This window comes from Mustela lutreola, chromosome 14 (genome assembly GCF_030435805.1).
Source record: "Mustela lutreola isolate mMusLut2 chromosome 14, mMusLut2.pri, whole genome shotgun sequence".
NCBI classification, from domain to species: domain Eukaryota; kingdom Metazoa; phylum Chordata; class Mammalia; order Carnivora; family Mustelidae; genus Mustela; species Mustela lutreola.
Window position 1 is genome coordinate 8,956,754 of NC_081303.1, and position 22,033 is coordinate 8,978,786.

Consider the following 22,033-nt stretch of genomic DNA (forward strand, 5'->3'; position numbering starts at 1 on the left):
TTAACAAAGACTACTGACCAAGACCATCCCCATTATCTCATTCCTTAATCGATCCTGGTGATCAAATAGGCATTCCTTCCCTTGTTTCTTTAGGTTAACAGTTCCTGCTTCCAGCTCAAGCATTTTGAAAGTCACTGAGTCCCTCCAAATGATTCTTACTTCCTTAAATCGAGAAAACACCCCCCTTTTCGCTACAACTAGAATCCATAAAAGATAACACTTCAGGCAAGGGGAAAGCAGCCTCAGAGAAGAGCTAACTATTTCTAAGTAAGTCTGGAAACGCAACATGACTTGTAAGTTTCATCATGCCATGGTACTACTTTCTTGAAAAAACATCTAGATTTAAGACATGTAAACATCATCGGATTACTTGGCCACATAGACCTAAACTACAGGAGCTTAATTCTGTCACATTCCTGGTTATAAAGACTTCAGGTGCACTTTGGCGTTTGGACATCAGCTCATCCCCGATCTGGTGGTTCAGAGCTGCATAGTTCATTTTCCTAAATAGAGTATTTATAGCTTCTTTTAAACTTGAACGCATAATATGTCATACAAACATACATACTGTAAATCTCACTGTGATAGTATTTTGTGAGAGGGTTATACCTTAGGGTCATTCACAGCCTAAAGGTACATGACAACAAAACCCTGAGAGAACCAGACAAGTGCTTAGTTAACTTAGGAACCACAGGTGTTTAAAAGGAGTGAGGCAGGAGCAAGGGGTAACTGTGATTTCTTTCAGGGTACGGAGATATATTTTGTACAGATGGGATTTCATAAAAGATTTCTATTTCTCCAAATCATACTTTAAGTGAACTAATAATTACTAAATTAAGCAACTCTGTATCAAATCTTAATAAGTCAAGATTACTGTATGCTTTACTTTTTACAAAAGTACGAGAGTCACATTTAGAATGTGTTCAAAACGTGTCATGGTGCACATTTCCTTAACGTGGCCGATCTAAGTCAAAACAGTGTCATGAACTTCACTACGACCTTCTATGAGCTACTCCAGGGCTCAGCAAACTATGGCCCGTGAGCAAAGCTAGCCGACTGCTTCTTTTGGTAAATAAAGTTCTAGCTCAGGCATCTACTGCCCTACAGGAGCGGAGCAGAGGAATTACAGCAGCGACTACGAGCACCCAAGCCTTTCTGGAACTTACAGAAAGTATGCCAACCCCTGAGCTATTACGAGGGTCTCATTAGGAAGAAACTCAGAGAAGTCAAGTCACTACAGTCCAAAAAACAACATGGTGCTTTTTGAAATGGAAAATGAACGAATCAAAAAGGCTGTATTAAAACGCTCCCGGTATTTAAACCCACCACAAAGTGAAGACCAAAATCAAATTAAATACTTCCCCCCACAAGAAATATCTTACCTATGATAAAAGTTTCTCCATAACACATCACAGGACGGTAGAACGTAATAATGAAAGTTACTTTAGAATGTCCCTGGCAAAGTCACTTGACTCCTAATTCGATGTTTACCATTGCTCGTAAATTTCCAGAAAAATGAAACTGTCATGGGCAGGTCAGAGCCGTCTAGCAGACATCACGGCGCATGTCAAAAACTCAGACATGAAGGACCTACGTCCGTATCAGTGAATGGAATTCCTGTCAAATGCAATGAACTACGTTCTTAAACAGACAGCTTTTTTTTCCCAACTAAATCTGCTTTTCTCCAAACTGTGTAACTTTGTAATTACTTTGTGTTTGTCCCTATAGTCTCTGCAAAAACAAATTTTGATTACTTTTTTTTTTTTTTTTTTTTTACCTTGAGATCACGGTACACAATCTTTCCGGAATGTAGATAGTCCAAAGCAGAGACAATTTCTGCACCATAGAAACGTGTGCGGTCCTCGGAGAACACCCGCTCTCTCGACAAATGGAAAAACAGCTGCAGGGTAAACAGCAGGGACAGGATTGTAATAATTACTGATTTAGTGCGGGAAATTAACACAAACATAAAACACCTCTCATCACCATATTGTGATGATAGATAGTGTACTCTCAGCGGACACGGAGCACTCTTACACAGCAGCTGGCTTATCTTCTCCAGGTTTCCAAGGGGAGACTGCGAGCTGTTAAATCAGCGTTTTAATCAATATACCAATCTTGTTTAAGGCATTCTGCTTGCTACCCATTTAACCTTCAGTTACTCGAGGAAAAAAGTATGCATCATCAGACTGCATTTTCCCCTCGCTGTACTGTTGCTTCACTCTTTCAAGGATGAGGCACTGAGACATGATTAAAATAAATGTACACAACAGAGATGTAATATTTCTACTTAATTATTTGATTTACATTTGATTTCAAAGAAAAGACTGCTGATTTGCCAAAACCGATAGATGGGAGCTTGTTACATTCTACAAGCATCTTGACTTCTTCGGATCTCTAGAAATGTTTTCAAAGTTTGAATCAAGGTTTTTCTACAATGACAAACCATAAGGCTTCAAGTTTTCACTTTCGTGATGGCCAAAAGGACTGAGAAGCTGCTGTTACCTCTCCTTACTTCAGTAATAACCACATCACCAACCTCCCCTCATATAATCATTTAAACCACACGCTCATTCACTTCTCTTCATCACCTACAGGACAGACCACTCCTCGCTCAACAGGCATTTCCTGGGAGCTCAGTGCGGCCACACGCGCAGCTCTGCATTTGGACGAGCTCCTTATTACGATACTGCCCATCTCATCTCAGTTCAACACCGCTTATGGGGAAGGAGCAGGTTCCCGGCACTATGAATTGACTTTCAATGTACTGTTTCACTGTATTAAGAAATCTGCCAAGAACAATGAAAAGATCTTGATGGTGCTGGGTACATGGCTAGATATCACTGTAGGTACTCAGTACACGTCTGTGATTAAAGAAAAGAAGCCATCAGTGTATCCTGGACTACAAAATCAGAAATTAACTACACCTTCACATGGATTATGGACTCTTGGTACTCCAACAAATGTCTAAGAATGATGATTAATGAAGACTTGTTCCTCACACACCAAATCATAATTTAAGCAACATAAAAACAGATTTCTTCTGACAGAGTTCTTCCTTTTTTCCACCTCCACTGAAGAGTCTATCATTATTTTAAGATCTATTTTATCCATAACCCACTGTCACAATAAAGATCAGGAGGGAATATGACTTAACAATTGAATAAAAAAAAAAAAAAGACTGGCTTAACATTAATTATAGTAAAACTAAAATACTTGGCAGACAGTCTCTAAACTCTAATGCCTCTTCTATCTTGCCATATTTTATCAAATCTAAAATGTTCCTGATTGGAACTCCATCATTTTAAGTTAATACTAAGAAACAAAAAAAGTTGTCAATTCAAGCTATAGTAAACCATCAACTATCAAAGGAATTCTGACTGCAGAAATGGTAAATATGTCTTACAAATGATCCAAGATAGTATGCCAAGTATCAAACCAATACGTACAATTACTCAGGGATATCTCAAAATTTATTCATTTTATATAGGCAGATATATTTTCTTTTCTTTTTTTTTTTTTTAAAGATTTTATTTATTTATTTGACAGACAGAGATCCCAAGTAGGCAGAGAGGCAGGCAGAGAGAGAGGGGGAAGCAGGCTCCCTGCTGAGCAGAGAGCCCTATGCAGGGCTCGATCCCAGGACCTTGAGATCACGACCTGATCCGAAGGCAGAGGCTTTAACCCACTGAGCCACCCAGGCACCCCGGCAGATATATTTTCTTAATGTATTGGCATCCAAATGAGGATGAGAAGTAGAAAGAAGCATGTATCATCAGTAAAGCCATTCTGAAAAATGTCTGGGTCAAAATAACTTCTGCCATGCCTTATTCAAAATACCGCTAACTTGGATGAAGGAACCTCTGTGATCTCTATGTAGATTTATGGCAATCCTCTAATGGGATGAAAATACTGTTTAGATTTCTAAATTTTTCAAAAATAATGTCAAGCTTACTACTTACTTATCTACAGTATAAAAGATAGAGATCCTCCCTAAATCAATATAATACATGCAGGCTTCTAGATCTTTATTTGGACCATATTCTTCAATTCGTCTCCCAGCCAAATTTCTATATGAATATCAGCTTAAGAAAATGATGCTTAAGGAGAAGGACCTTATCTCTCAATCTGCTGTCCTCTCATGTCTACCCTTGTTACCTTGTGGAACTAATTCTTGCTAAGATTAGCCAAGGATCTACCTCTTAATTGCCAGATCCAATGATCTATTTATAGTCTGCCCTTCTTCCTGGTCTGGACCTGAGGACATTGGCTGTTGGCTTCCTCCTTGAACATGTTCCTTGGCTTTGGTGATACATCTCTCTCCTGATTTTCTACCTAAATCTCTGGTATTCCGTCTCAGTTTCTACGTTGGCTTTGAATCAACTTTCCATTCAGTGAGTATTAATTATTTTAAAGTCACTGTGTTGGGCACTAGTTAGAGAAAAAGATGGCATACAGATGTAGAGAAATCAAATAAAGTAAAAAAAGACTAAAACACAAGGGGAAAGGGGCAAAGGACACAGAGAATCACAATGAGAGGAATACAAATGAATACAGTTCATGAAAACATGCCATCTTACAATGATCAATGAGAGCAAGATAAAAAACATAAAGAGACAATCTAGCATATCCAGAAAGAGCACTGTCACCGAAAGGGTTCGGAGACGAGCATCTTCGTACACTGGTAGCTGGAGTATAAGCACAGAGCAACTCTTCACAGGGCAACTGGCAATAGATACTAAGATAATTTTTAAAGTGCCATAGTTCCTTCCTTAGAAATTTCCTTTTAAAAGGGGAAATGCAGAAGTCTTTGACAAAAGGATATCCTCTGTAGCAGTATATATGAAAAAAAATGCAAGAACAGTCTTTATACTATATTGAACAATTAGATTTTCATCTAATATTGTATCAAAATAAATCCCTGATGTAGTCATAGTTAAATATGAAATATTAAACTAATTAAAATTTTAACTAGAAAACAAGGCTTAAAAAGTTCATGGGACCAGACTTTCCCTCTTGCTCTACACAACTGGGCAAAAACACGTAAAACAACAACAAAATGACAACTGGGAAAAGTATCTAACAGAATTCTCTTTAACTACTGGACAATGGGCAGTCCAGGACCAAGATCTTTGTCAAGAGAGAAACTAATGAGTGAGCCCTAAAACCAGCTGCCTTCTGTCCGAGGGCACTTTATGGAACATACCGGCAGGAAAGGACTGATCCCAAGCATAACCCAGGTCTCACTGTCGGAGAGTGAAAAGCAGACTTCGCGGAGGATGAGGTAAGTGGCATGTGCAGGACGGATGAGCCCCAGTGAGAAGGAAGCTACACAAAATCCATAGTCCAGTCTGCTGCGGAGTACAAGCAATGCGCGGGTAAGGTTAAAGTCTGCGAGAACAAGCAGAGAACAAATGGAGGTCTTCGTGCTCCGTGATTCCCGGAGCTCACTCAGAGCTGAGACACATCCAATTTCTGACCAGTCAGAACCACGTCATAACGGAATAGGCAGGCATTCAGGAGACATTTCAAAAACAGTCAAAGGTAAACCCACAAAAGCTAGCAAATACGGAGAAGACAACAAAATCCAGGCATTCGTGTAAAATTCTAGTGATCTGGTATCCATCAACAATTACTAGACACAAGGAGATGTAGGAAATATGACCCATAATCAAGAGAAAAATCAGTCTTTAGACCTTAAGAACAACAGATGATGGAATTAATAGGACTGACTTTAAAACGGTTCATGAAAAGAAAGAGAAAGGAAAATATAAGTAGAAATGAATGGGACTTTTAGAGACAAAAAATAATAATAAATGTGTAAATCTGTGTGTCTCTATAAATCCCGATATGATGAAAACTCATAAACATGCATGAATAATCGTAACAGAAGGCAGATCACATTCAAACCACAGAAAAAACAGTGACAGAAAACCCTTTAAAAATACCGAGGGTGGAGAAACATTACATACAGAGGAACAAACAGGAGAATAATCCTCGCCTTCTAAGAGACTACAGGGGCAAAAAGGCAATGGAACTATACATCCCAATGGCTAAATGAAAAACAAAAACGTATCTTAAGATTCTGCATCCAGTGGGAAAATCCATCAAAGAGGAAGCACATGTATGTGAGGAAAATGCTGAGGCCAGAAAAGAGATAATGGAAGAGGTCAGATGAAGTGATCGCAGACTCGCACGAGCTCAAAATACTTTGCCTCCTCAGGTGGCAGGACAGAAAGGCTTCCCAAGAGACGTGGTGGTGGCCAGGAGTGTCTGGGAGGTTACTGCCTCTGTAGCACAAAGGCCAGGGTGGCCAGGCTTGGCTTAAAAGCTAGCCTAGAAAAGATCACTGCTTATGAGTCAGACCAACCTGAGAACAACAAGGAAATTATAACCCATTACTGGAGAAAAATCAATGAATAGAAACAGACTCAGAAAGTGACACAGACAACAGAATAGAAGAATACCATGATAAAGCAGCTATTAAGATATAGTTTCAAGGTTCAAAAGGTAGAGAGAGAAGCATAACAGGGAAATAAATGAGAGGTATAAGGAAAACAAAGTCCCAAATAAAACCCTAAGAGATAAAGTCTGAGATGTCCTAGATGAAAAATGAAAAACTGGATTGAATTATCACCTTGCTAGACCCTGGAGGGGGGGTGGATGATAACAGACTTGAAGACGCAGGAAACAAATCTAAAATTAAAGACAGGAAAACAATAATGGAAACGATGAACAGAACATTAATAAACAGTAGGACAGTATCCTGCAGGCTAAAAGATGCGTAAGTGCACTCTTGGGATAGGACACAAGAAATGAAAGAACAGAAAAAAAAAATACTTAACCAAAAAGTTTTCAAATTTGATGAAAACTAAAAGCCTACAAATTCACAAAGGCTTAAAAAAACCCAACAGAAAGAAATGTGAAGAAAATCCTACAAGGCACATCATAATTAAAGAGCTGAGAGCAAGTGCTAAAAGGAAAGCGTAACAGGACGGGGGAACTCGGTAAGCACATGGAACAAAGAATGGGAGCAGACGACTTGTCAGAAACTGTGCAAACCAGAGAAAGAGGAGAGGCATCTTTGTAGTAATTAAATATAGAACTGGCAAACTACAATTTTATACACAGCTAAAATAACTTTCCAAAAATGACGGCAAAATAAAGCCTTTCAGGGACATGCAAAAGGTTAGGGAAATCATCAGAAATACTGCACTATAAATGTTCAAGGTAATGCTTCAGGCTGGTGCAAAATGGTACCAGATGAAAAGCTGAGTGTACACAAGGTAAAAAAGAGACTGCAAATCATAACTTTGTGGGCTAATATATATTGACTTTTCATATGTTTTTAATCTCTTTAAAAGACAGTGCTGGTCTAAAACCAAAAAAACAACACATTGTGGCATTCAAAGTACACGTAAACGTAAAAACGTATTAACAACAGCACAAAACCATGAAGGGGGAAAATGAAGGTGTGCTGGTGGAAGGGTCCTAGGATATGTAAGACAGCACAGCCTACCCTGAACATAAAATGAGACCAGTTAGGAGTGCCGGGGTGGCTCCGATGGGTGAGTGTCTGACTCCTGTTGTCGGCTCAGGTCACAATCTCAGGGCCATGAGATGGAACCCCTGTGTCCACCACCACACTCAGCGGGGAGTCTGCTTGAAATTCTCTCTCTCCCTCCTCCCCTTTCCACACTCACGCCACTATCTCCCTGTCTCTAAATAAATAAACCTTTAAAATCTTCCAAAAATGTGGTAAGTTAAATATGAGTTTGTATTTAAAAACCAATTCGTGGCGCTTGGTGGCTCGGTGGGATAAGCCCCTGCCTTCCGCTCAGGTCATGATCCCAGGGTCCTGGATTGAGCCCTGCATGGGGCTCTCTGCTCAGCGGGGAGCCTGCTTCCTCCTCTCTCTCTCTGCCTGCCTCTCAGCCTACTTCTGATCTCTGTCTGTCAAATAAATAAATAAAATCTTTTAAAAAATGTAAAAAAAAATAAAAGAACCAACTCAAAAAATTCTTCCCCCTAGTTTGATAGTGAATTCTACCAAACTCTTAAAAAAGAGGGAATAACAATTTCATGCAAATACTTGCAGAAAACAGGAGGAAATACCTCTTAAACATAAGGCTAGTATTACCTTAATACAAAACTAGACAAGGGCATTACATGAAATGGTATTGATATTCCCTCATAATCATAGATGTAAGAAGACTTAACAAAACTTGAGCAAATCATATGCAACAAAAGATGATAATACGTCATGACTCGTGATGGTTACTCCCAAGAATGAAACACCGGATTAACATTTGAAACCAACGTAATCTGCCATATTAACAGACTAAAAAAGGGAAGACCATATGATCACCTCAAATGATGCAAAAGGAACTTTTAAAACAACTCAGTGGCCATTGATACTAAAATCTCCTAACCAACCAGGAACAAGAGAGAACTTCCTCAAGCTGATAAAAGGCATCTAAAAATGTACTGCTAACATCACATTTAAGAATGATGAACTGAATCTTTTCCCCGAGACTGGGAACAAGAATGCTCACTTCTTTCATTTGGTGTGTGCAGGGGTTCCTAGTCAAGTGAACTATGGCATAGACAGACAGACAAATACATAAATGCCATACTGACTGGAATAGAAGTTAACTGCCTTTATTCACAGACAGCAAGCCTGTCTACATAGAAATTCCAAAGAAATTTACAAAAAGAAATGATAAAACTTATGAGATTCAAAAGGCCATTGGATACAATGGGAGTACACAAAAATCAGTAGTTTTATATGCTAGCAACAAACAACTGGCAATGAAAACACAATAGAAACATGTAAGGAGAAACTGAAAAAAGTTATGCAAGACCTATATATGAAAAATCACAAAACTTTTTTTTTTTTAAGATTTTATTTATTTATTTGACAGACAGAGATCACAAGTAGGCAGAGAGGCAGGCAGAGAGAGATGGGGAAGCAGGCTCCCCGCTGAGCAGAGAGCCCAAAGTGGGGCTCGATCCCAGGATCCTGAGATCATGACCTGAGCGGAAGGCAGAGGCTTAACCCACTGAGCCACCCAGGTGCCCCTCACAAAACGTTTTACTAGAACTTAGAGAAGACATAAGTAAACAGATACACTGAGTGCAGGGATCAGAACACTAATATTACTGACAGGTCCGTTCTCCTCAAACTAATCTATAAGCTCAAAACAATCCCATCACAGTCCCAGCAGACTTTTCAGAAAAGATTAAGAAGAGATTAAGAAGCTGATACTAAACTGATATGGAAATGCATAGGATCTTGGACCAGGGCCACAACAATTCTGAGAGACAATAGTGCACTTCCTGATGATAAGATATACTTTAACGCTGTAATAATCAAGTCAGTATGGTACTGGTGTAAGGAAAGACACATCAATTGATGGAATGTAACAGGGAGTCCAGAAACAAATATATGGCATTGATTTTTGACAAAGGTATCAAAGTCAGAGTACAGCCTCTCCAACAAAAGATGCCGGAGAAACAGGATATTCATAAGGGGAAAAAATGAACCTCAATTCTTATCTTACTGTATACATAAAAATCAAATTAAAATGGGTCATAGACCTAAATGTTGTACAACTATAGAAGTTTCTAAAAGAAAATATTTGTAACTTAGGGTAGACAAAGACTTCTTAGGTAGTAGACCAAAAATATAAAAGCCAGAAAACAGAAGAATTGATAAACTAGGGCTTTAAAATTAAAAACTACTGTTGTCAAAAAATATCAAGAAAATAGACAGGGTACAGTACAGGAGAAATTATTTGTGATATATTTGGCAAACTACTTATAACTCTTAGAATACAATAAGAAAAAAAAAACAATTAATAAATAGGCAAAATATTGGGACAGGTCACAAAAACTGTATTTGAACAGCCAAGAAGTGTGTGAAAAGATATTTAGTATCATTAATCATCAGAAATGGAACTTAAAGCTATACTACTACATTTCTGTATACGAACTAGAATAACTAAATTAAAAAGACTGACTCCATCAAGTGTTGGTGAGAATGTGGAACCAACAGAATTCCTACGACAACAACAACAAGTCAAATGACACCACTACTTTAGAAAACAGTGTTGGAATTTTTTAAAAACATAAACACATGCTTATTAGAAACTCAGCAATGATACTGCCCAGTATATAACCAAGAGAAAAGAAAACTGGCTCATGAATGTGCATATCCCCTTCATTATTAGGCAGTAACTGGAATTAATCCAAATGTACATGAAGAGCAGGGTAGATTAACAGGCCTTCCTACGGCCATACGTGCCTCACCTACTCAGCCAGAAATGGAACAAGCTTGGGAGAAATGCAACAAAAATACTGGGCTGAGAAAAAGACACACAGAACAACATATATTGTATGATTCCATTTCAAAGAAATTTCAGAACTGGTAAATCAAATCTTTAAGTCAGAAGGCAGGTCAGTGGTTGCCTTGGGCCAGATGTGGGTTGGGGGACTGGGTGACAGATGACGTGGCAGAACTTTTTGCGGCTATGGAAATGGTCCACATCTTTATTGTAATGGGAACTCCATGCACATATACGTTTGTCAAAATTCACATATATTTCATAATTTTTTTAAATTACGAATTTTTAAATTTTTAAAAATTCACTTCTATTTAAAGTGGGCACATTTTATTGTATGTAGATTATACCTAAGCAAAGTTGACTAAGTAATGGAAACAATCTAAATGTTCAAACATTTGGTCAGGATTTAATAAATTAGCATATATCTACATAATTAATTACCAGACAATGAGTATTTTATAACACTGAATAAAATGGAAACTGTGTACAGTATACAAACAGGAAAATATATTAATGTGGTAATAGCAATTATTCCTAGGTGGTGAGATTTAGAGTGGTTTTCATCTTCTGTTTTATACCTTGAAAATCACTTGTAATTATTTGTTTAATATTAATTCCCCAAAACACTAAGATTTCCTTAAATACAGAGACCATCTGTCTTATTCACATTTAGACCAAGTACACAGCACAGTAACAAGCCTGTAGCAACAAGCAGTCAATAAATTTTTCAACTGAATTGAAATAACTTTTTGGCTTTTTGATGTTCTGCAATGAATGTGCAGTTGTTACATTTATAATAGGAGAAAACCTTACAAAGCTGTCACATACGTGTACTGTTAACCCTTGTGACAAATTTAATGCTCTATTAATTTGGTTTTCTTGGCAGAGGCACAAGGAAAAGAGAAAGACTACACAAGTACCTAGAGCTTGGCATCCTCACCACCAGACCTCGTATCCCGTGTTATGTGCTTTCTAAGTATGTCAAGAATGAAGGGAAATTCAAAAATATTTTTCAAGTAATTATTTATAGGGAAAATAAGGCTTACAATTTTGAAGATAAAGTATTTTCATTAGAAGCAAAATAAAATCATATAAAATACCTGAATATTATTTTGTTCAAAAACCGTAATGAGTTATTTGCTACTCAAGTAAAAAGCATGTTTAGAAATTTAAGTTCCTTTAAGGGAAAGACTCCATGTTTTTTGGTTGGTTGTACTTAGTCCTACTGTAGGAAGACACTAATGTGAATAGATTATCTTAACCTACTAAATAAACAAGTCTGTATTTCATCACGAAACTCATGTTTATTTTGCATACAGACTGATCTATTTTGAAAAAGTTATATTCTTTATTTTAACCGAAGAGTAACTGATATACAAAGTCCTACTAGTTTCAGGAGTACGTCATAGTGATAGTGACTCGATATTTTTATATATAGTAAAATGATCCTCACAATAATTCTAGCTATGATCTGGTCACCACATGCCATATATGCCTTTGTTGTACATCACATCCCCATGATTTATCTGTTTTATAACAAAGTTTGTATCTTAAGTCCTCTTCATCTATTTTTCCACCCTCCTCCCTCTGGTAACCAACAGTTTATTTCCTGTATTTATAAATCTGTTTCTGCTCTGTTTGTTCACTTGCTTTGTTTTTTAGATTCCACATCGAAGTAGAATCTATAGCTTATCTATCTTTCTCTGCCTGAATCATTTCATTTAGCACAGTGCCCTCCTGGTCCAACCATGTTGTTGTGAATGGCAAGAGTTTGTTCTTTTTTATGGCTGAGTACTATTCCATTGTATATGCAAGTGTTTGTGTAGATATGCATATATATGCAAAGTTATAAAAAAGTAACATATATCCTAAATGATATAAATGTAATATAATATATAATATTAAAATTATATATATCATATATAATATATATCACATCTTCTTTACCCATTCATCTATCAGTAGACACTTAAATATCCTGGTTATTATAAACAATGCTGCAATGAAAGGAGAGATGTGTTTCTCTTTTCAAATTAGTGTTTTCATTTTCTCTGAGTAAATATCCGGAAGTGGAATTTGCTAGATCATATGATAGTTCTATTTTTATTTTTTGAGAAACTTCCATACTGTTCCCCATGGTGGCTGCACTAGTTTGAATTCCCAACAATACTGTACAAGGGTTCCCTTCTCTCTACATTGTCGCCAACACTTATGATTTTTTTGTTTTTGTTAACAGCCAATCCAATGGGTGTGAAGTGATATCCCATCGTCACTGTGAGTTGCATTTTCTGATGATGAGTCATGTTGAGCATTTTTTCATGTGTCTGATGGCCACTTGCATGTCTTCTTTGGAAAAACATCTATTCAAGTCCTCTGCCCATTTTTTAATGGAGTTGGGTATTTTTATATTAAATTGTATAAGTTTTTAATATATTTTGGATATTAATGCCTGATCGTATGTATTATTTACAAATATCTTCTTCCATTCAGTAAGGTGCCTTTTCATTTAATTGATGGTTTTCTTCACTGTGCAAAAGTTTAGTATTTAATGCAAGTAACTTTTCAAAAAACAAAAAAATCTGGAAATAAAAAATTTCCTAAGAATTTCACTGCAATCTAAGATTTTAAACTCATTTTTCTTCTTGTATATACCACTTGTACAACTTTCAGTCATTCCTTGGTAATGGCAGAAAACAAAAAGGGTTAACTAGAGAGTAACAAAATATACTCAATGATGACAATTATCACAACATCCACTGAGCTTAAAACCTGAATATTCTGAAGACAACTAATTAGTTAAAGCAAGACATGTCTGCACCATGGGTGGATCAAGACATCCCCTGGGTTTGTAAAAAGACTTAAGATTAAAAGAATGGCTCTGGCTCATCCACAGAGAAACAAATCAATGATAGTGTCTTAGTCTGTTCAGGCTGCTCTATAACAAACACCCAAGATTGGGGGCGGCTTTTACACAATAGAACTTTACTCCTCACAGTTCTGGGAAGTCCAAGATCAAGGCACTGGCAGACTGGGTGTCAGGTGAGAGCTTCCCTCCTAGTTCACCAATGGCTGTCTTTTTGCTGTATCTCCATGTAGTGGAAGGGCGAGTAAACTCTTTGGGGTCACTCTTTTAAGGGGACTGATCCCTCCCACAAGGGCTCAATCCTCATGACTCATCACTTCCCAAAGACCCTGCCCTCCTGGTACCATCACACTGGGGGTCAGGCTTCAACACTGGAGTCTTGTGAGGGGAGCACAAATACTCAGTCCATAGCAAATACTACACAACTGGAACAGTATTAAATACATCATGAAATAAACACTTGAATACTTAATTTTATAGGCTCGAATGAAAGTATTCTTACATTTAACAGGCAAGTCTTCACTGAATTATCTCCCAGATAATGTTTATCCTTTTTACAAGCTAAGCTCACAGTTTGCATTTATTTCACACCAGAAAATTAATGCAAAGTAATCAATGTTTGCACTTAATTTTTAAGTAAGGTTCTTTCGAAAATGATTATGATACAGATGTAAGTACAAAAATGCCTTATTTAATAATATAGTTCAATATATATTTATTGAACTACAAATTAATCCTTTAGAATACCACAGAAGAACTGACAGAGATATAAGGTCAGAGTTGCTGGAGGCTGAAACTGTGTTAGCTATAAATTATCAGCTAAATGCCTCAAGCCCTATTCATCTGCTTCTTGGCCCCTTCCTACAAGTCTGAAAATGTAAAAAGAATTCTAGATCACCAACTAGGTGACCGGTATTTCTGTGAAAGCATAGCCTGTACACAGGCAATTTTTTAAAAGAGTAATGCAAGTTAAAATTTTCTGGGATTAAAAGTCTGGAAATACTTAAGGATGTGAAAAGACAAAAAATGCCTTCCTTTAATCATTTTAAATTTCCAATCCATTATTATAATTAAAATAATTCTTCATTTGGAAAATAAAACATACTTTTAAAAAGGTAAAATTTCTCAAGGTAATTCTTTTTTTTTTTTTTTTTTTTTTTTTTTTTTTTTAATTTTTTATTTTTTATAAACATATATTTTTTATATACATATATTTTTATCCCCAGGTCTGTGAATCACCAGGTTTACACACTTCACAGCACTCACCAAATCACATACCCTCCCCAATGTCCATAATCCCACCCCCTTCTCCCCAACCCCCTCCCCCCGGCAACCCTCAGTTTGTTTTGTGAGATTAAGAGTCACTTATGGTTTGTCTCCCTCCCAATCCCATCTTGTTTCATTTATTCTTCTACCCACTTAAGCCTCCATGTTGCATCACCACTTCCTCATATCAGGGAGATCATATGATAGTTGTCTTTCTCTGCTTGACTTATTTCGCTAAGCATGATACGCTCTAGTTCCATCCATGTTGTTGCAAATGGCAAGATTTCATTTCTTTTGATGGCTGCATAGTATTCCATTGTGTATATATACCACATCTTCTTGATCCATTCATCTGTTGATGGACATCTAGGTTCTTTCCATAGTTTGGCTATTGTGGACATTGCTGCTATAAACATTCGGGTGCATGTGTCCCTTTGGATCACTACGTTTGTATCTTTAGGGTAAATACCCAATAGTGCAATTGCTGGGTCATAGGGCAGTTCTATTTTCAACATTTTGAGGAACCTCCATGCTGTTTTCCAGAGTGGCTGCACCAGCTTGCATTCCCACCAACAGTGTAGGAGGGTTCCCCTTTCTCCGCATCCTCGCCAGCATCTGTCATTTCCTGACTTGTTGATTTTAGCCATTCTGACTGGTGTGAGGTGATATCTCATTGTGGTTTTGATTTGTATTTCCCTGATGCCGAGTGATATGGAGCACTTTTTCATGTGTCTGTTGGCCATCTGGATGTCTTCTTTGCAGAAATGTCTGTTCATGTCTTCTGCCCATTTCTTGATTGGATTATTTGTTCTTTGGGTGTTGAGTTTGCTAAGTTCTTTATAGATTCTGGACACTAGTCCTTTATCTGATATGTCGTTTGCAAATATCTTCTCCCATTCTGTCAGTTGTCTTTTGATTTTGTTAACTGTTTCCTTTGCTGTGCAAAAGCTTTTGATCTTGATGAAATCCCAGTAGTTCATTTTTTCCCTTGCTTCCCTTGCCTTTTGCGTTGTTCCTAGGAAGATGTTGCTGCGGCAGAGGTCGAAGAGGTTGCTGCCCGTGTTCTCCTCAAGGATTTTGATGGATTCCTTTCGTACATTGAGGTCCTTCATCCATTTTGAGTCTATTTTTGTGTGTGGTGTAAGGAAATGGTCCAATTTCATTTTTCTGCATGTGGCTGTCCAATTTTCCCAGCACCATTTATTGAAAAGGCTGTCTTTTTTCCATTGGACATTCTTTCCTGCTTTGTCGAAGATTAGTTGACCATAGAGTTGAGGGTCTATTTCTGGGCTCTCTATTCTGTTCCATTGATCTATGTGTCTGTTTTTGTGCCAGTACCATGCTGTCTTGATGATGACAGCTTTGTAATAGAGCTTGAAGTCCGGAATTGTGATGCCACCAACGTTGGCTTTCTTTTTCAATATCCCTTTGGCTATTCGAGGTCTTTTCTGGTTCCATATAAATTTTAGAATTATTTGTTCCATTTCTTTGAAAAAGATGGATGGTACTTTGATAGGAATTGCATTAAATGTGTAGATTGCTTTAGGTAGCATAGACATTTTCACAATATTTATTCTTCCAATCCAGGAGCATGGAACATTTTTCCATTTCTTTGTGTCTTCCTCAATTTCTTTCATGAGTACTTTATAGTTTTCTGAGTATAGATTCTGTGTCTCTTTGGTTAGGTTTATTCCTAGGTATCTTATGGTTTTGGATGCAATTGTAAATGGGATTGACTCCTTAATATCTCTTTCTTCTGTCTTGCTGTTGGTATAGAGAAATGCAACTGATTTCTGTGCATTGATTTTATATCCTGACACTTTACTGAATTCCTGTATAAGTTCTAGCAGTTTTGGAGTGGAGTCTTTTGGGTTTTCCACATATAGTATCATATCATCTGCGAAGAGTGATAATTTGACTTCTTCTTTGCCGATTTGGATGCCTTTAATTTCCTTTTGTTGTCTGATTGCTGAGGCTAGGACCTCTAGTACGATGTTGAATAGCAGTGGTGATAATGGACATCCCTGCCGTGTTCCTGACCTTAGCGGAAAAGCTTTCAGTTTTTCTCCATTGAGAATGATATTTGCGGTGGGTTTTTCATAGATGGCTTTGATGATATTGAGGTATGTGCCCTCTATCCCTACACTTTGAAGAGTTTTGATCAGGAAGGGATGTTGTACTTTGTCAAATGCTTTTTCAGCATCTATTGAGAGTATCATATGGTTCTTGTTCTTACTTTTATTGATGTGTTGTATCACATTGACTGATTTGCGGATGTTGAACCAACCTTGCAGCCCTGGAATAAATCCCACTTAGTCGTGGTGAATAATCTTTTTAATGTACTGTTGAATCCGATTGGCTAGTATTTTGTTGAGTATTTTCGCATCTGTGTTCATCAAGGATATCGGTCTATAGCTCTCTTTTTTGGTGGGATCCTTGTCTGGTTTTGGGATCAAGGTGATGCTGGCCTCATAAAATGAGTTTGGAAGTTTTCCTTCCATTTCTATTTTTTGGAACAGTTTCAGGAGAATAGGAATTAGTTCTTCTTTAAATGTTTGGTAGAATTCCCCCGGGAAGCCGTCTGGCCCTGGGCTTTTGTTTGTTTGGAGATTTTTAATGACTGTTTCAATCTCCTTACTGGTTATGGGTCTGTTCAGGCTTTCTATTTCTTCATGGTTCAGTTGTGGTAGTTTATATGTTTCTAGGAATGCATCCATTTCTTCCAGATTGTCAAATTTATTGCCGTAGAGTTGCTCATAGTATGTTCTTATAATAGTTTGTATTTCCTTGGTGTTAGTTGTGATCTCTCCTCTTTCATTCATGATTTTATTTATTTGGGTCCTTTCTCTTTTCTTTTTGATAAGTCGGGCCAGGGGTTTATCAATTTTATTAATTCTTTCAAAGAACCAGCTCCTAGTTTCGTTGATTTGTTCTATTGTTTTTTTGGTTTCTATTTCATTGATTTCTGCTCTGATCTTTATGATTTCTCTTCTCCTGCTGGGCTTAGGGTTTCTTTCTTGTTCTTTCTCCAGCTCCTTTAGGTGTAGGGTTAGGTTGTGTACCTGAGACCTTTCTTGTTTCTTGAGAAAGGCTTGTACCGCTATATATTTTCCTCTCAGGACTGCCTTTGTTGTGTCCCACAGATTTTGAACCGTTGTATTTTCATTATCATTTGTTTCCATGATTTTTTTCAATTCTTCTTTAATTTCCCGGTTGACCCATTCATTCTTTAGAAGGATACTGTTTAGTCTCCATGTATTTGGGTTCTTTCCAAACTTCCTTTTGTGGTTGAGTTCTAGCTTTAGAGCATTGTGGTCTGAAAATATGCAGGGAATGATCCCAATCTTTTGATACCGGTTGAGTCCTGATTTAGGACCGAGGATGTGATCTATTCTGGAGAATGTTCCATGTGCACTAGAGAAGAATGTGTATTCTGTTGCTTTGGGATGAAATATTCTGAATATATCTGTGATGTCCATCTGGTCCAGTGTGTCATTTAAGGCCTTTATTTCCTTGCTGATCTTTTGCTTGGATGACCTGTCCATTTCAGTGAGGGGAATATTAAAGTCCCCTACTATTATTGTATTGTTGTTTATGTGTTTCTTTGATTTTGTTATTAATTGGTTTATATAGTTGGCTGCTCCCACGTTGGGGGCATATATATTTAAAATTGTTAAATCTTCTTGTTGGACAGACCCTTTGAGTATGATATAGTGTCCTTCCTCATCTCTTATTACAGTCTTTGGCTTAAAATCTAATTGATCTGATATAAGGATTGCCACTCCTGCTTTCTTCTGATGTCCATTAGCATGGTAAATTCTTTTCCACCCCCTCACTTTAAATCTGGAGGTGTCTTCGGGCTTAAAATGTGTTTCTTGGAGGCAACATATAGATGGGTTTTGTTTTTTTATCCATTCTGATACCCTGTGTCTTTTGACAGGGGCATTTAGCCCATTCACATTCAGGGTAACTATTGAGAGATATGAATTTAGTGCCATTGTATTGCCTGTAAGGTGACTGTTACTGTATATGGTCTCTGTTCCTTTCTGATCTACCACTTGTAGGCTCTCTCTTTGCTTAGAGGACCCCTTTCAATATTTCCTGTAGAGCTGGTTTGGTATTTGCAAATTCTTTCAGTTGTTGTTTGTCCTGGAAGCTTTTAATCTGTCCTTCTATTTTCAATGATAGCCTAGCTGGATATAGTATTCTTGGCTGCATGTTTTTCTCGTTTAGTGCTCTGAAAATATCATGCCAGCTCTTTCTGGCCTGCCAGGTCTCTGTGGATAAGTCAGCTGCCAATCTAATATTTTTACCATTGTATGTTACAGACTTCTTTTCCCGGGCTGCTTTCAGGATTTTCTCTTTGTCATTGAGACTTGTAAATTTTACTATTATGTGACGGGGTGTGGGCCTATTCTTATTTATTTTGAGGGGCATTCTCTGAACCTCCTGAATTTTGATGCTTGTTCCCTTTGCCATATTGGGGAAATTCTCCCCAATAATTCTCTCCAGTATACCTTCTGCTCCCCTCTCACTTTCTTCTTCTTCTGGAATCCCAATTATTCTAATGTTGTTTCGTCTTATGGTGTCACTTATTTCTCGAATTCTCCCCTCGTGGTCCAGTAGCTGTTTGTCCCTCTTTTGATCAGCTTCTTTATTCTCTGTCATTTGGTCTTCTATATCACTAATTCTTTCTTCTGCCTCATTTATCCTAGCAGTGAGAGCCTCCATTTTTGATTGCACCTCATTAATAGCTTTTTTGATTTCAACTTGGTTAGATTTTAGTTCTTTTATTTCTCCAGAAAGGGCTTTTATATCTCTCGAGAGGGTTTCTCTAATATCTTCCATGCCTTTTTCGAGCCCGGCTAGAACCTTGAGAATTGTCATTCTGAACTCTAGATCTGACATATTACCGATGTCTGTATTGATTAGGTCCCTAGCCTTCGGTACTGCCTCTTGTTCTTTTTTTTGTGGTGAATTTTTACGTCTTGTCATTTTGTCCAGATAAGAGTAAATGAAGGGGCAAGTAAAATACTAAAAGGGTGGCAACAACCCCAGGAAAATATGCTTTAGCCAAATTAGAAGAGATCCAAAATCGTGAGTGGGGAGAAAGGGGATAAAAAGAGGTTCAAAAAGGAAGAAAGAAAAAAGAAAAAAAAAAAAAAAAAGAATTTTTTTTAAAAAAGAAAACACCTAAGAAAAATGTAAAAAAAAATATATATATATTAGATAAACTAGTAAAAAATCGTTAAAAAAGAAAAAGGTAACAGTTTAAAAAAAAAAAAAATTTTACCCGAAGGCGAGAAAAAAAAAAAAAATGAAAAAGAAAAAATTAAATTAACTGCAAGACTAAAAAAAATCACAGGAAAAAAGCCATGAGTTCCGTGCTTGGCTTTCTCCTCCTCTGGAATTCTGCTGCTCTCCTTGGTATTGAAACCGCACTTCTTGGTAGGTGAACTTGGTCTCGGCTGGATTTCTTGTTGATCTTCTGGGGGAGGGGCCTGTTGTAGTGATTCTCAAGTGTCTTTGCCCCAGGCGGAATTACACCGCCCTTACCCGGGGCCGGGGTGAGTAATCCGCTCGGGTTTGCTTTCAGGAGCTTTTGTTCCCTGAGCGCTTTCCGTAGAGTTCCAGAGGACGGGAATACAAATGGCAGCCTCCTGGTCTCTGGCCCGGAGGAGCCGAGAGCCCAGGGCCGCACTCCTCAGTGCACCCTCAGAGAACAGCGCCCAGTTACTCCCGTCTGCCTGACCTCCGGCCCCGCTCCGAGCTCACCGAGCCTGCAACCGGTTCAAGGTAACACGGAGCTGCGAGCTTACTGTCGGCTCTGCCTCTGTAGCCGGCTTTCCCGTTCCAATACCCGCAAGCTCTGCGACACTCAGACACCCCCGATCCTTCTGTGACCCTGCGGGACCTGAGGCCACGCTGACCCCGCGTGGGCTTCGCCCCGGTTTAGCCTCTGGAGCGATGTCCCTCCGCGGAACAGACTTTTAAAAGTCCTGATTTTGTGCGCGGTTGCTCCGCCGCTTGCCGGGAGCCGGCCCCTCCCCCCGGGGTCTATCTTCCCGTCGCTTTGGATTCACTTCTCCGCCGGTCCTACCTTTCAGAAAGTGGTTGTTTTTCTGTTTCCAGAATTGCTGTTCTTCTTCTCTTCGATCTGCCGATGGATTTTCAGGTGTTTGCAATCTTTAGATAAGCTATCTAGCTGATCTCCGGCTAGCTGAAGCAGTCTCAGCTTGCTACTTCTCCGCCATCTTGACTCCTCCCCCCTCAAGGTAATTCTTTTAAAATATTTATATTTATTAGGATATATGTGATATATTTGGGCTATATTCAATACGAATACAAGAAAAATAATACACACTATCATTCTGGAGCATTAAGAACAGTACATTCTAACAACAATCATAAAAGCTACATAATGTTATCTCCATATTACAGATGACTAAATATAATAAGCGATTAAACATAAGTGATTATTCCCATTACTATCAGAATAGGCACTATTGTTTTAGATTTATTTACTTATTTATTTATTTGAAAGAAAGAGAGAGAGAGAGAGTCTGGGGGAGGATGGGTAGAGGGAGAGAATCCTAAACAGATGCCCCGCTGAGCGCACAGTCCCTCAGGACCCTGAGATCATGACCTCAGTGGAAACCAAAAGTCAATGCTTAACTGACTGAGCCCCCCAGGCGCCCCACAACAGGCACCATTTCTGTGTACTGCTACTTGCTGGGCACTGTACCAAGTGACTTACGGGCATAACCTGCAAAACATCCTTGTAAAATAGAGTTACTATCTGCATCACAGAAACGAGAAAACTAAGGCTTGGAGGTGTTATAAAATTTGCCCACCATCACATAGCTATTCAGTGGTAAAGCTGAGACTCAAACAGAGTTTGTCTGTCTCTAAGGCATATCATCTATTTATCACACTAAAACTACAATTTCTATTAATTTGAGATGATAAATGTATAAATTATTCCATTAAGAAGAACTGAACATAAGAAATAATAAAAACAAACAAATAAGTAAATAAATAGAAGAAATGGCTCTAATTCTCCTTAATAGCATAATATGAACTGCGTAAGAGAAAGAACTTACTAGCGTAGACGAAAATAGGAATGCAGCCCATCTCTGGAGAAGGATCAGTGTGCCGAGAGCTGGGAGCTACAAATGGTCTCTCTCTAGGGCCCCTGAGCCTCTAGCTGCTTCCCCATACTTTTTGCTACCAAGTCTCAAACTAAGCACTACGTCCTCAAACAGGTAACTCAATTTAGCGTAAGTAGGTTCTCCATTTTTTTCTCTCTCATACTATAGTATTCTGTTCACGATTATGATATTTATTGGGTTTATTTTCTAATATGACTGTTTATTCACCCCAGTGCACCCCAAGACCAGAACCCAATAAGCACTGAGTAGACATTTCTGAATGATAAACAAACCTTATTTGGAAAACACACATCTTTAAATAGTCCATTGGTCAAAAAAACAGGACATGAGAAATCAGTAAATTTGGGAAAAGAATAGATACAACAGATATAAAAAAATGCAAAAAC

General features: G+C 38.0%; 1 protein-coding gene across 4 annotated transcripts in view; it reads right to left on the reverse strand.

Moving 5' to 3' along the window:
• AKT3 (AKT serine/threonine kinase 3) overlaps positions 1-22,033 on the reverse strand; it is a 313,218-nt gene that overhangs the window by 69,882 nt on the left and 221,303 nt on the right. For all 4 annotated transcript variants that reach the window (XM_059146697.1, XM_059146698.1, XM_059146696.1 and 1 more), the window contains one exon: positions 1,778-1,900. In XM_059146697.1, coding sequence (XP_059002680.1) covers positions 1,778-1,900 — 123 coding nt within the window. The remainder of the gene's footprint in view (positions 1-1,777; positions 1,901-22,033) is intronic.